At 64.4% G+C, this 14,220-nt stretch overlaps 2 protein-coding genes across 3 annotated transcripts in view; one reads left to right on the plus strand and one right to left on the minus strand.

Annotated features, from left to right (window-relative positions):
* CHLRE_01g034050v5 (uncharacterized protein) overlaps positions 1-1,106 on the minus strand; it is a 5,501-nt gene extending 4,395 nt beyond the window's left edge. Inside the window, exons 1-2 of the mRNA XM_043058688.1 lie at positions 782-1,106; positions 120-292 (exon numbers count right to left, since the gene is read on the minus strand). Coding sequence (XP_042928602.1) covers positions 120-292; positions 782-893 — 285 coding nt within the window. The 5' untranslated portion in view covers positions 894-1,106. The remainder of the gene's footprint in view (positions 1-119; positions 293-781) is intronic.
* A 359-nt stretch (positions 1,107-1,465) lies between these two features.
* CHLRE_01g034100v5 (uncharacterized protein) lies at positions 1,466-14,177 on the plus strand. 2 transcript variants are annotated; one of them, XM_043058689.1, is made up of 23 exons: positions 1,466-1,820; positions 2,133-2,201; positions 2,502-2,580; positions 2,842-2,960; positions 3,275-3,383; positions 3,688-3,760; positions 4,065-4,448; positions 4,948-5,065; positions 5,450-5,557; positions 5,987-6,136; positions 6,698-6,840; positions 7,795-8,278; positions 8,609-8,734; positions 9,009-9,148; positions 9,363-9,429; positions 9,640-9,955; positions 10,965-11,320; positions 11,716-11,877; positions 12,201-12,288; positions 12,620-12,695; positions 12,763-12,833; positions 13,033-13,214; positions 13,357-14,177. In XM_043058689.1, exons 1-23 carry the CDS (start codon positions 1,626-1,628, stop codon positions 13,717-13,719), a joined length of 3,978 nt encoding a protein of 1,325 aa, XP_042928604.1. In that variant the 5' UTR covers positions 1,466-1,625; the 3' UTR covers positions 13,720-14,177. The 2 variants fall into 2 exon arrangements, with proteins under 2 accessions (XP_042928604.1, XP_042928603.1); XM_043058690.1 differs by lacking the exons at positions 12,620-12,695; positions 12,763-12,833.
* The last annotated feature ends 43 nt before the right edge of the window (positions 14,178-14,220 follow it).

Here is a 14,220-nt window from a genome sequence, read left to right on the forward strand (position 1 = left end):
CCTCCCTCCTCCCTCCTCCCTCCTCTCCCTCCTCCCCCTCCTCCCCCTCCTCTCCCTCCTCTCCCTCCTCTCCCTCCTCCCTCCTCCCTCCTCCTCTCCCTCCCCACCTCTACACACACCTGCTCCCGCTCGCTGTGCGCCGCCACGGCCTGCCTCAGCTCCGGCACTCCCAGTAGTGAGGGGTACTGGTTGTGGAAGTCGTACATGGAGGCGCTGGCGATCTGCTTCATGGCCTCGGGGCCCTCCGCGTCGGGGAAGCCCTGGCCCAGGTTCACGGAGGCGTGCTCCATGGCTGGGGGGGGGGGGAGGGGAGAGGGAGGGAAATGGGAGGGGTTGGGAGGGGGGCAGAGGAATGGCGAGCGGGTGCTGCTTGGTGTTGCGCGGCAGGCGGCAGTTGCTGGGGCGAGGGGATGCGGGAGGGTGGAAGAGGGCCTAAGAGGGAGCGCTGGAAGGGGGGCGCTGCGTGCTGGAGGGATGCAGGTGCCGGTGCCGGCGCCGGTGCAGGCTCAAAGGGAAGGGAAATGGCGGTTCGGGTACAGAGGCATGAGCGAACGGTCACGGCGCCCGCACGTGGCACGGTGCCAACGGCAAGTGCGGGACACGGTGCCGCCCAAGCGCTCGGTGCAGGCCAGCCAGGGTTTTTGAGCGCCCCGGCCTCAACCCACACCGTGCGCACGGCACTCCAGAGACTCAAACTATCATAATTGTTGCAGCGATGCTTTGCGCCAAACGCGACGGCCAGCGCGCCTTTTCCGCGTGAGGCCACGCATCAGATACCCACCCAGCTTGCTCATAACCTCAAAGATGGTCGTTGGCAGCGACGAAAAGAGCTCGTTGAGGGGTTTGGAGGGCTCTGCCGCCGCTGTGGCGCCTGCCTCTGGTGGCGGGGCCATGGTTGATCGGTGTGCTTCGCTAAGGATTACGCGAAATTGAAGCCGTGACAATTGTAAAGCAAGTACGCAGTGAGTGTCAAGTATATAATTATGTCTGCAACTCTCTGCTCGCTCTGAGTCTGAGACGTGAAATGAATGCAAGTTGGTTAATCGATGCCCCCACAAAGCAATGCTGCGGCCGTAATTGAGTTGTGGTATGCTCACAGAGAGGGCGGTGAAGCTATGGCCTGGTTGGAGTCGCGAGCTAACCGAATGCATGGTGTGGCCCCTCCCGCTCCATTCCCGCCCCCCATCCTCCCCCGGGCTCCCCACTCCCAGATGCGCCAAGTGTATGCAGCACGCTCTTAGTCTTGCGAAGGAAACAGACATGTACCGAGCGCGGAGCGCCCCACCAGTGCGTGAGTGCTGACCTGATAGCATGCGTGAACGCAAGCAACCAGGGCTGGGGCATGGGGGTCCTCACGGGGTGCCGCTCCGTCCGCAACCGGCATGGGCTCGTACGCCTCTCGCGCTGTACCCTGTAAGCTTGCACGCCCCCAGGTCAATGCACACCTGCGAATGCTACTCCGCGTACCTTTGCTCAGCTGGGCACTAACCGCGAGCAGAACCCGCTCGCGAGCTCAGACTGCGCCCGGACCCAGCCCAGCAGCTGGGCTGTCGTCGCACGTGCACCTCACCGGCCGGATGACCTCACCAGAATGTGCTATAAGCAGCAATAAAACTTCAAGAGAAATGACAAACACCGCAGCTGTCTCGGCTCCCTCGCATTCGCGTTCCATCGCGGTCCAAAAACCCGTTGCGGACCGCCGCGCTTATGAAGTTATCCTGGTTGGAGGCGGTCCTGAAGCGGACGGCGGCAGCCAGGCGCGCTTCTTGCTGGTCAGCGATCCGGAGGCGGTCTTCCCCGCGGTTTGCGTCAACATGCAGGTAAGCGGGCGGCCTGTGGTGAGGCCCCGGACCCCCGAAGTGGGCCCCCTCCAGCCGCGACCTCTTTCGCCGGCTTCAACTCCAGAAGATCGCAGTGCCCTTGTCCCTGTTGCCCTCATTCCCGTAGATGCACGTGGATTTGGGGAGTATTGCAGTGCAGGCGCCAGCGGGCAGGCTCAGTCCTCAACGCCGCCCCTGACGCTTCCGCCTGCCTCATGCCTGCCCCGGCCTCACACGCACTAAACCACGCACAAACCCACGCACAAACCCACGCACAAACCCACGCGCAAACCCACGCACACACGCACGCAGGCGGGCTATTTTGACGACCCAGACGACGTGCCCGGCTTCGCGCACTGGCTGGAGCATGCGGTGCACCTGGTGCGTGTGTGCGGAGGATTTGGGGGTGGGGACACGGGGTGGGGAGGGTTGTGTAAGTTGGGTAAGAGGAGGGATGCACGCGGTGGGGTGGGGAACGGGTGTATTCAGCATGTGTGGAGCGTGCATACGGTTGTGTGGTCAGCGTCGGCTGCTGGGTCGCTTCTTTGAGGGACGCAGCCGCGGATTGCGCGCTGCTCCCTCACATGCCAGTGCACGAGCACCTGCACCCCCCCCCTTTCCCTGCCCTGGACCCCCCCCGTTCCCACCCCCGTCCCCCACTTCACCCGTGCCTGTTCTTAGGGCAGTGGGCGCTACCCGGATGAGAAGGACTACAAGTACTTCCTCAGCCAGCACGGCGGCAGCAGCAACGCATCCACCGGTGCGCCATGTGTGGCTGCGGCTGTGACTGTGGATGTGTCTGTGTCTGTGTGTTTTGATGAGCTCAAGGAAAACAAATAGGATTTGTCCGTGTGCGTCTGTGTGGCTGCGTGGCTTTGTGTGGCTGTGTGCGTGAGCGTGTGTCAGACAATATACCCCCTTGGGCGCTGGTAATGAACTACCGGTACCCCCAAACACCGCTGCCCGCCTGTTCCCGCCCGCACCCGCACCCGGACCCGCACCTGCACCCGCGCCTCTGCAGGCATGGCACACACCAGCTACCACTTCAGCGTGTCTGCGGCCGCGCTGCCGGGGGCTCTGGACCGCCTCGGCCGCTTCTTCATAGACCCGCTGCTGGAGCGGGAGAGCCTGCTGCGGGAGGTGTGTGTGTGTGGGGGGGCCGGGGGGCGCCCGGGGGGAGGGAGGAACAGGAAGGGGCGGGGGGGGGGGGGGCCAGGTTACATGCCCAAGCCCAACGAGACGGGTCCCAATCGTCAAGGAAAATTCGCCCAACCCAGACACAGCCGCGCAAGACTGGCGCCAGATGGTGGTGGTGGGGGGGTTCACATTCATGATCATATAGAAATGAAGGGGGGAGGTAGTTTGAAATCCGGAACCCCATTCCGCCTGCGGCTCCACCCGCGGCGCGGCTCTGCCTGCTCTGCTGCTCCTCCTCCTCTGCCGCCGCCGCGCAGGTGGAGAACGTGCACGCCGAGTGGAGCCGCAACACCAACAGCGACGCCCGCAAGCTGCTGCAGCTGCGGCGGGTGGCGGCGGGGCCGCCGCTGGCCAAGTTCTCTACGGGTGGGGTGGTGGGGGCGTGGGGGGGCGGGCGTGGGGGTGGGCATGGGCGTGGGGCATTGTAAATACCAGCCCAAACAGGAGGAGGTGGGACGGGGCCATGGGGGTTCGTGTCAAGCAGGTGTTTGGCAGCGCGCTTAAAGGGAATTCAGGTGCTTGCTCGCTAGAGGCATGTCGGGATGAAAGGAGCTGGCTGTGTGTGCCGCTGCGCCCAGCTCCCAACTGCACGTGAATGCGTCAGCTTTGGTGGCTTCCATGCACACGCGTGCTGCTGCTCTCTCTCAAACACGCACACGCGCCCGCACAGGCAACATCACCACACTGCGCGACGCGCCGGCTGCTGCGGGCGTGGATGTGCCCGCAGCCCTGGCCAAGTTCTGGTGAGTGGGGGCGGGCGGGCGGGCTAGGGTGGGCTGGGGTGAGACCTGACCCGCTGGCGGTGTGCTCCACACACACACACACACACACACACACACCCTGCATCGCATACACTGTCTTTGCGCAACGTTTTCCTTGTGCTCTTTAACACACACCCTCACCACCACCCTCACCTCCCTCACCTCCCTCACCTCCACCTCACCACCCTCATCACCATACCCCCTTTGCATTGGGTACGGTTTAGCTTTGGCTGATATCTACAACCCGCACCGGCACGACACCCCGCACCCCGCCGCACCCGCACAGGCGCGAGCGCTACACGTCGGGCCACCTGAGGGGCTGTGTGGTGGCGCCCCAGCCGCTGCCCCAGCTGCGGGACTGGGTGGCCGCCGCGTTCGCAGACGTACCCTCCCGCCGCGACCCCGCACCCGCACCCACACCCACGCCCATCACCACCACCGCCAGCCCGGACGCCGCTGCTACAGCCATCGAGCAACAGCAGCAGCAGCACCAGCAGCTGCCACAGCCACAGCCTTCGGAGGCGGCGGGCTCCGGCGGGGCGCGCTACAGCTTTGCGGCCATGGGCGGGCCGGGCCGGTGCGGGCGGCTGTTCCGTGTGGCCAGCGCGCGGGGGCTGCGGCAGCTGGAGGTGGTTTGGCACGTGCCGTACGGCATGGCCGCAGACATGGGGTGCGGCCGTGTGTGGGGGGGAGGGGATGGAGGGGTAGCGGGGTGGAGACGGAAAAGAGGGGAAGGGGAAGGGCGGTGGACTGGTGGATGTGTGTGTGTGTGTGGGGGGGGGCGGTTAAATGAGGGGGGCGACGCGCAAAGGGAGCGGGTCGCAGTGGAGGGCGGGCAGGGGCGGGGTGCTTTGAGGGACGCCGCGTGCCTGGTGCCTGGACGCAATGGTGCCACACACGCACACACATGCACACACACACACACACACACACACTGTCTTTGCGCAACGTTTTCCTTGTGCTCTTTAACACACACACACACACACAAACAAACACACACACACACACACACAACACACACACACACACACAACACACACACAAAAACACATACATACGCACGCACACACACACACACAAACACACACACACACACACACACAAACACACACATACATACACGCACACACACGTACACACGCACACACGCGCGCGCGCTCACCCTGCAGGAGCAAGCCGTGGCGGTGGGCGGGGCACGTGTTGGGCCACGAGGGCCGCGGCAGCCTGGCGGCGCTGCTGCGGGGCTCGGGCCTGGCGCAGGCGCTGTCGGCCGGGCCCTTTGACGAGGTGCGCCGCGTCTACATGCTTGGCCCATTTCCGTCGGGTTCACCCTCCCTGTAGTTAAGGGGCCGGCAAATAGCACGTTCATGACCGGTCGCCGCATGCGCCTGCCTGTGCGCTCCGCTCAGCCCCCGTGCTGCCGCCCACCTGCACTATCCCCTTCGCGCCAGTGCTTGCGCTTCCGTGGCTTGGAGGGTGGGCATTCGGATGGTGGTAGGGCCTTCTCACGGATGGTACCGGTAGTCGGGCCTACTCGATGAGCTTTGGCATGCGAGCAGCCCCCCTTAGTTTAGCTTGATTTGGGCTGGTATTTACAAAGCCCCCCCTTCTTAATCAATCATGAATGTAAACCCCCGCCCGCCTCTTTCCCCCTGTGTGTCCCCCGCGCAGGTCCGGCTGGGTGAGGGCTTCCTGCAGTGGGGCGTGACCCTGACGCTGTCGGAGGAGGGGCTGGGCCGGCTGGAGGACGTGGTGCGGCTGGTGTTCGCGGCGGTCAAGGTGGGCCGGGCGCTGGGGGCTGGGGGCGGTAGGGGGGCTGGGAGGGAGGGGGGAGAGCCGTTCATGCGACCGGTTTGTATGGAGCTTAGGACTGGGGAGGGAGGGAGGGAGCGAGGGAGGACTGGCGACATCCAGCTTTGTTTCGATTGCGAGCTGCACATTGCTTGTGGCCGTGCTCCTGCCATCCACTGCACACTTCGCCGCGTGTCCTGTTGGATGATCGCACATGACGCTGTAACGGAATATATTTCTACACCCGATGACCTGGGGGTTGGGGACAGCCGCGAGCCTGGCGTACTTCTCGATGAGAGCGCCGGTGTGACCCATGTGCCGTAGCCCATCGCGCCTGCTGCCCTCCGCACACACAGGGCATGTGCTGCATCGCATACACTGTCTTGACGTTGTTTTTCTTGTGCTCTTTCAACACAGGCCATGTGCGCGCTTGGCGAGGGGCCGCGGCGGGCGGTGTGGGAGGAGGTGGCGGCGGCCGCGGCGGTGAGGTGGCAGTACGCCGACCGCAGCGCGCCGCTGGACCTGGCGCGGGAGGCGGCGCAGCGGCTGCACTACTTTGAGCCCGAGGTGCGGCGGGGGACGGCGCTCAGTGTTGTGTGTGTTGAGGGGGGGGTTGTAAACACCAGCCCAAACTAAACCAAACCAACTAAAACGAGTGGAGCACCGGCAGAGGCGTTAGTTGCAAGCGATAATACTTATGGGATGTGGGCCGAGGCGTCGTGGAGCAGCAGGGCGAGCGGCGCCGGCGCTGAATGTCGCCGCCCGGGCTCGGTGGCGCGCACAACAGCACAGGACAGGCACGCGGAGACGACAAACAAAACCCACGACTTACCTGGCGACCAGGAAAGCAGCCCCGACGCCAGGCAGGGAGCGTCGGGCCAGGAGCGCGACACGGGTGGATGTGCACCACTCCCTGTGGGTGGACAGGGGCTGCTGGGTTGTGAGGCGGTGTCCGGACTGGAGCAGCTGCCAGCGGAGCACGACACTCCACCACCCTCCGAAGCCGCGCCAGCTCTCGCCTTCCCCTCACCCTCACCCTCACCCTCCACTGTGTCTTGGTTTCTCTGGGATTTAAGTAGCCTACCCCTCCTCACCTCCCCCCACCCGCCCTCACCCGCTGCTGCCCAGGCTGTGCTGGCCGGCCCCGCCTTGCTGACCGCCTACGACCCCGCCGCGCTGGCCCGCTTCCTGGCCCACCTGACGCCGGCCGCCGCCAACGTGTTCGTGGCGGACAGCTCCTTCGCCGGCAGCACGACACACGTGGAGAAGTGGTGCGTGTGTGTGTGTGGGTGGGTGGGTGGGTGGGTGGGTGGGTGTGGGTGTGGGTGTGGGTGTGGGTGTGGGTGGGTGTGTGTGGGTGACTGGGTGTGTGTGTGGTGTGGGTGTTAAAGAGCACAAGGAAAACGTTGCGCAAAGACAGTGTATGCGATGCAGCAAAGCGACGGTTTACGGATGTTACCGTAAGTTACCTCGCATACCTGCTGCGGTGAGCCGCCGGTCTTACCAAGCAACCGGAAATCACGCAACCCCCGCTACTCTAACCTCGAGGGGGGATTAGTGTCCACACGCTCTCAAGGGTGCAAACCCATGCATGTGCTCACGGTACCGTGAGGCCCAGGCACTCCTACGATTCCTAGCTCCGCGTCGCTACTCCTGGCCGCTAAGTCCAAGCTCCCGCCCAATCCTCGATGAAATTCTCACCTACGAGCGAATAAGAAAACAACAGAGCACAGGGCGGCAGCAGGGGAGTTTCACGAACAAGAGCGAAGGAACATGTTAGCGCGGCGGCGCGCGACGAGCAAGAGCAAACACGCAGCCCAGTCCCAGCCCAATTAAGTATACTAGGAGTTGCGCGATTTGGGAAAGAGACGGAGGGTGGGCGACCACGAGCAAGTAAACAGGCGGGGGACGGCATGGGCGCATGCATGACGGCAAATGCAAACGGGGTGTGGGTGTGTGTGGGTGTGTGTGTGTGGTGTGGTGTGGTGTGGTGCGGTGTGGGAGGCAGCATTGGACTGCCAAACCCCAAACTGGTATGGCGGGATGAATGTACACATATGTACACACGCCCCCTTATCTCACAGTCATACACGGCCTTTGCTTATGATACTAATCATAGCACGCACGCACACACACACACACACACACACACACACACACACACACACACACACACACACACACACACACATACACACGTGTGTGCTGTACCTGTACTGCTGCAGGTACGGCGCCAAGTACTCGGAGGAGCCGCTGCCGCCGTACATGTATGACACGTTCACTGACGATGTGGCGGCGGCGGCGGTTACGGATTCTACGGTTACGACAGCGGCGGCGGCCGCCGCCACCTCTGCTGCGAGTGTGGACCCGGCCGGTTCCCCCGCCGACCCCATGCCGCTGCTGCTGTCGCGCCTGCGGCTGCCGCCGACGCCCAACTGGGCCCTGCCCGTCGACACAAGCCTGGTGGCGGCGCCGGAGGCGGCAGACGGAGTGGAGGCCGCGGAGGTGGAGGCGGAGATGGAGCGGGGGAGCAAGCGGCCGCGGAGCGGCGACAACGGCGGGGTGGCTGAGGGTGCGGGTGCGGGCTCACAGGGTGCGGGGGCCCCCGCGGCCCCTGGTGGCGACACGGCGCCGGCGCTGCTGCTGGACGAGGGCGGCGGCGCGGTGCGGCTGTGGCACCGAACTGACGTGTCGTTTGGTGTGCCCAAGGTGTGTGTGTGTGTATGTGTGTGCGTGTGTACGTGTGTACGTGTGTACGTGTGTACGTGTGTACGTGTGTACGTGTGGGGGGGCATGCACGCCTGGGGATGGGTGTTGGGGTGCGCACGGCCAAGGACTTTGTGGACTTTGCCCTTATTGTGTGCCTTCCGTGCCGTTCAGCCGTCACCCCTCCACTTCACCCCTTCACCCCGCCATCCTGCCCCCCCCATACACATGCGCGCAAACATACACGCCCGCATTGTACCTGGCTACGACTTCACTTCGTAAACTTAATGCATGTATCCCCCCACCCACACGCGCGCGCACACACGCCCTCAGACGCACGTGTTTGCGCACCTGGTCACCCCGGCCGCCTACGCCTCCCCCGCCGCCTGGGTGACGGCCCGCCTGGCCTGCCGCGTCATGGAGGAGCTGCTACAGCCCGACGTTTACGACGCACAGCTGGTGGGCGGCGGCGGTTGGTTAGGGCGGTTGGCGTTGCGGTTGGTGAGGCAGTTGGCGGCGGTTGGTGTTGCGGTTGCTTGGGGGTTGGTGCTTGGGTTGAAGCCCGCTTTGTTCCTTGCCGGGAACAGCCCGCCCTTGCAAGACCATGCTCGAGGGCATCCACAATAAAGCTCAAGGCCAAACCTCCTCTTGGTCCTGGGTCTTGGTTTAGTTGGGCTTGGACGCAACTGCTCTCCCCCCCATACCGACGCTGCGCCTGCGCCGCGGCCCGCAGGTGGGCACCGGCTACAGCCTGTCTGCCTCTGAGACCGGGCTGCTGCTGGGCTGTAGCGGCTTCAGTGGCGTGGTGCCGCAGCTGCTACAGCGGGTGGCGGCGGCGCTGGCGGCAGTCAGCCGGGAGCAGGTGGAGGCGCGGTGAGGCGTGAGAGGCATGGCTTGGCAGGGGTGATGCGTGTGTGTTTGTGTGGTTAGAGGGCAAGGGTAAGCCCACCTCGCATACCCCTCACTCACAACACACACTCGGGCACTCGTACACAGTAACACACACACACACACACACATGTACACACGCGCACACATCCTACATGTACACACGCACATGTACGCACACACACACACATGCCCACAGGTACTGGCTGGTGCACGGCAAGCTGCTGCAGGGGCTGCGCATGTGGCGACACAACAACCCAGCACAGGTGGGCGGGTGGCTGGGTGGCTGCGTGGATGTGGTTAGGGAAGCAACAGGAAAACATAACAACTCCCGCCCCCCGATTGCGGTTCCCCCAAGATTGCCTACCGTCTACCATCTCCTGAGCTAATCATATTAAATTATAACGCCCCTCCCCTTGCGACTCCACTGCGTAAACTTAATGCATGTAATGCCCCTCCCCCGCCGCCCCCTGCAGCACGCCGAGTACGCTGCCGAGCACTTGCTGCAGCTGCCGCAGTGGCACGCCGAGGCATGCATCGCAGTGCTGGAGGCGGCGGCGGCTGAGGCGGGAGGAGGAGGAGAAGCAGCAGCAGCAGGAGCGGGCGCGAAGCAGCAGCAGGGGCAGCAGCAGCAGCAGCAGCAGGGTGTGGAGGTGGGGGCGCAAGGGGAGGAGAGGGTGGAGGAGGCGGCGGCAGGCCCGGGCGCGGTGTGGCGCTTCCTTCGTGGCCTGGGCTCCGGCGCGGCGCTGGAGGTGCTGGTGTGGGGCAACAGCACGGAGCAGCAGGCGCGAGGTGGGCGGGTGGGGGGCGTGGTGCGGGCGGGTGTGTGTGCGGGTGTGTGGGCGGGTGCGCGGGCGTGTGTATGGGCGTGTGTGTGTGTGTGTGCGGGTGTGTGGGCGGGTGTGTGTTTTGTGGGGAGGCAGGGGGAGAGCGCGGGGCAGTCGGTCGGCGGCCCTGGTGGGCGTCTCGGGCAATCCCGCACCCACATCCACACGCGAGCTGCGTCCGTGCCACCCGCTGCCGGCCCCACCCCCCGCACACACCGCATGTGGGTTTGGATTGGGCTGCCCCTTTCGCATCATACCGTCCCGCCGGGAAGTATTTTTCATAATTCACTTTCTGGCAATGAAAAAAACTTATCTTGGAAAACTTTAAATGCTAAATCCTTGCACCGTAGAAAAAACTTAGCGGCGAAAAGTTAATTCCGAGGGGGCAGCAGGGGGCAAAACCGTGCACGCAAGGGGAAGACACGCAGGCAAAAACAGTGCATGATGATAGGGAACAGGCTAAGCAAAGCTACAGGTGGTCGCAGGTGGTCAGGTGCATCAGAGACACGGGAGTGCAGTCAGGGGAATGACGGGGTGCATTTGGTCCAGTAGTTTTTGATCCCTAAACCTGTGCCGGGCCCCGGGGGCACCGTGCAGTGGCAAAACGGCGGTGCAGTGCACGCGGCACGCACCAATACCCGCAGCCTTGGAAAACTTGTCAGTTAAATCCCGTGGAAATAGAAAAAACTTCACTAGAAAATTTTTAATATAATTCGCCAGCCACTAGATAAAACTTAGCACCGGAAAAAACTTCCCGGCGGAACGGTATGTCCATCCCCACCTCTGCCTATGCCTATGCTCTACTCGTTTAACTTGGTTTGGTACACAACCCCCGGTTCGCTACACCCCACGGCTACACACACACTCCCTCCGATTGCTGTTCCCCCAAGATTGCCTACCGTCTACCACTGAACTATTCTTGTAACCCACCCCTCGCGTGTCATCTCCACCCTGTCCCTCCATGTGCCCCGCAGACCTGTGCGCCACGCTGGTGCAGCACCTGCGGCCCACGGGCCTGGGGCCGGGCGGCTGGCCCGCGACCCGCGTGCTGAGCCTGCGGCCGGCCTCCTTTCCTGCTGCGCCGCCACAGCACGCAGCCACTGAACACCAGGCCCGGGCTAACGGCCTCTCCGCGGAGGCGGAGGCAGCGGCGGCGGGGGCGGGGGAGGGGGCGGAGGGGGCGGCGCCTTCTGCCGCTGTTGCTACCGCCGCCGCCGCCGCTGCTGCTACTCCTGCTACAGCCGCCCCCCTGGGCCCAGTGCTGCTGCGCCACGTGCCGGACAACCCCAACCCCTCCAACTCCAACAGCGCCGTCTTCCTGCTGTGCCAGGTGGGGGTTGGCGGAGGAGCGGGGGTGTGGGGGTGCGGGGGTGTGGGGATCCCGCCTGACGCGCGCTCAGTCTCTCTGACACACGCCCCGCATCCCCGGTACACACGACTGAACTCAAGAGCCATACGGGCGCATTCGCAGCATGCACAGTGTTGACCGCTTGTGCTCTAACAGACACGCCCATCCACCCACCCAACGCCCCCACTACCCCACTCGACCCACCCACATCCACACTTCCCTTCCCCACCCCACACCCAAAACCCATACCTCCCCTCCTCTCCCCCATCCCCCCCCCCACCCCCCCACCCCCACCCCACACACACACTTCTCCCCCCTCCCCCCCCTCACCTCTCCCCACCTCCCACGCCCACCCCCACCTCCCCGCCCCTCACCAGGTGGGTGAGGACGACCCGTCCGACGTGCTGCCCGCTGTGCTGCTGGACCTGACGGCGGCGGTGGCGGCCAAGCCCGCCTTCCACGCCCTGCGCACGCGGCAGCGCCTGGGCTACGCGGTGTCACTGGGCCGGCACCGCCTGGGTGGCGTGATGGGGCTCACGGTGTGTGTGTGTGTGTGTGTGTGTGTGTGTGTGTGTGTGTGTGTGTGTGTGTGTGTGTGTGTGTGTGTGTGTGTGTGTGTGTGTGTGTGTGTGTGTGTGTGCGTGCGGCGCCCGCAGCGCGGCCTGCAGTGCTGCCGTGCCGCTTCCTTACTTTGGCGAACCGGGGGCGCCATAGCCGGGGTGTGTGGCATGCTGCGCGCGCTGTCATACGTGTGACGAGCCAGGCCACTGGCCCATCTCCCACCAGTCCACCACCAGTCCACCACTATTACCGCTGCCCAGGGACTGCCGCCGCCATTGCCGCCGCCCTCCTGCCCACACAGGTGCGGGTGCAGTCGCCCGACAAGCGGCCCGACGTGCTGCGGCAGTGTGTGGCGCAGTGGCTGGCGGCGTTCGCCACAGAGCTGAGCGGTGAGGGCCGGGGGCGGCGGCAAAAGGCGGGTCCTGTCCTCGGCAGGTCCCGGGGTCATGGGGTCACGCCCGCATGCTCCCCTCCAATGCATACACACACACACACACGGTTGGTAAGACCGGCGGCTCACCGCAGCAGGTATGCGAGGTAACTTCAGGTAACATCCGTAAACCGTCGCTTTGCTGCATCGCATACACTGTCTTTGCGCAACGTTTTCCTTGTGCTCTTTAACACACACACACACACACACACACACACACACACACACACACACACACACACACATTCCTCGCTGCCGCCCTATGCCCATGCTTCCACCTTTGCCTATAGATGAGCTCGACTACGACCTGCGGGCGGGAATCCGGGAATTAGGCGTGCTGGGTAAACGTTGTTTAGCGCGCCCAGGGTGCGGAGCATGGACGCATACAGGTGCATCGCGGGGTCAGGCCGAATGGTCGCCCGTGGGGTTCCAGGCTTATCGCGGGTAAGTATGACTACCTGGGTCACGACAGTCACGCGACGCTCGGTAAAATGGTGGGTATCGGTAAGTAACTCCGTCGCGTCATTGGGCGGGCTTTCGTTTCGTTTTTTTTAACACACACACACACACACACACACACATCTGTTGTCCCTCACACCGCCAAGACACGCACACAATTGCTTGTATTTTAGACATGCTCACAGTGTCAGCCCACGGTGTCAGCCCCTTGCCTTGTCCCTGTTCCACCCGCTCCCACTCCCAGAGCTGCCGGCCGAGCGGCTGGCCCACTTCAAGGCCTCGCTGCGGGAGCGCTACCTGGAGCCCGCCCGCAGCCTGGCGGAGGCGGCGCGGCAGGGCTGGGGGCCGGTGCGCTACCGCAGCTACGGCCACGGCTTTGACAAGCGGCGGCGGAAGGCGGCGGCGCTGGAGCGCGTGACGCTGCAGGTGCGGGGCGGTGTGGTGCGGGTGCCAGTGCCAGTGCCAGCGCCAGTGCCGTTCCCGTTACCACTCATGCTTGCAAACAAGTCCTCCCTCAAAACGCCCTCTCCTTTCCCCTGCCCACACACTCACATAATCAACTTGCCAGGACCTGGTCGCCTTCTACACCACACACCTGGTGCCCACCGCGCCCACAGCCCGCGTGCTGTGCTGCGAGCTGTGGGGCGGCCGCGTCAGCGACGGCGCCGCCGGCGGCGCCGCCGCGGCGGCGGCGGAGCCGCCGCCGCCAGAGGCGGCGCAGCCGCCCACGCTGCGGGGCGCGCCTCAGACTGCGGAGGCGGCGCAAGAGGCGGCGCAAGAGGCGGCGCAAGAGGCGGCGCCAGGGCCGGTGTGGCGGCGTGTGGGCGGCACGGCGGCGGAGGTGGCGGCGCTGCAGGCGGCACTGCCGCACTACTGCCATGCAGACACTCTGGGCGTGATGCGGCCGCTGCGGCCAGGCGCCGGCGCCTGATGCGTTGGTGCATGGGTGTATGGATGGATTTGTGCAGGGGCAGCATGCTGAAGAAGCAAGGCTGGGATTGTGGGTTGTACCTCACGGCGGGGTGGAGTTGGGGCCTTCGGGGCAACACACACTGTGCGGGCTGCGGCGGTCAAGCGCGCGCGAAGCAAGCGGTTGTTTGGGTAGTGAGGAAACCCTGCTGAATAGTTTCACGGCGTATGATGGTGCCAATGTGAGTGGCGGCGCAACAGGCTGAGGGGAATTCGTCGTGCGAGAAGGGTCCAGGAGTGCAGGAGGGTCAACGCTGCAGGCGGCTTGCGCGCTGAGTGTGTCAGCGCGGTGGCGGCAGTCGAGCGGCGCAGCTTTTTAGCGGCAAGCACAAAGCATTTTACTTAATTGTGCCCGTTGTGCACTCTATTACCATGGCGCTGTCAGGTTGCGAAGCGGGGGCAAACCTTCTTTGAAACCCTTGATGGTCCACCCTTTCCACTCCATCTCCGAACACCGACTTTT

Source organism: Chlamydomonas reinhardtii, chromosome 1 (genome assembly GCF_000002595.2).
Source record: "Chlamydomonas reinhardtii strain CC-503 cw92 mt+ chromosome 1, whole genome shotgun sequence".
Classification (NCBI taxonomy): domain Eukaryota; kingdom Viridiplantae; phylum Chlorophyta; class Chlorophyceae; order Chlamydomonadales; family Chlamydomonadaceae; genus Chlamydomonas; species Chlamydomonas reinhardtii.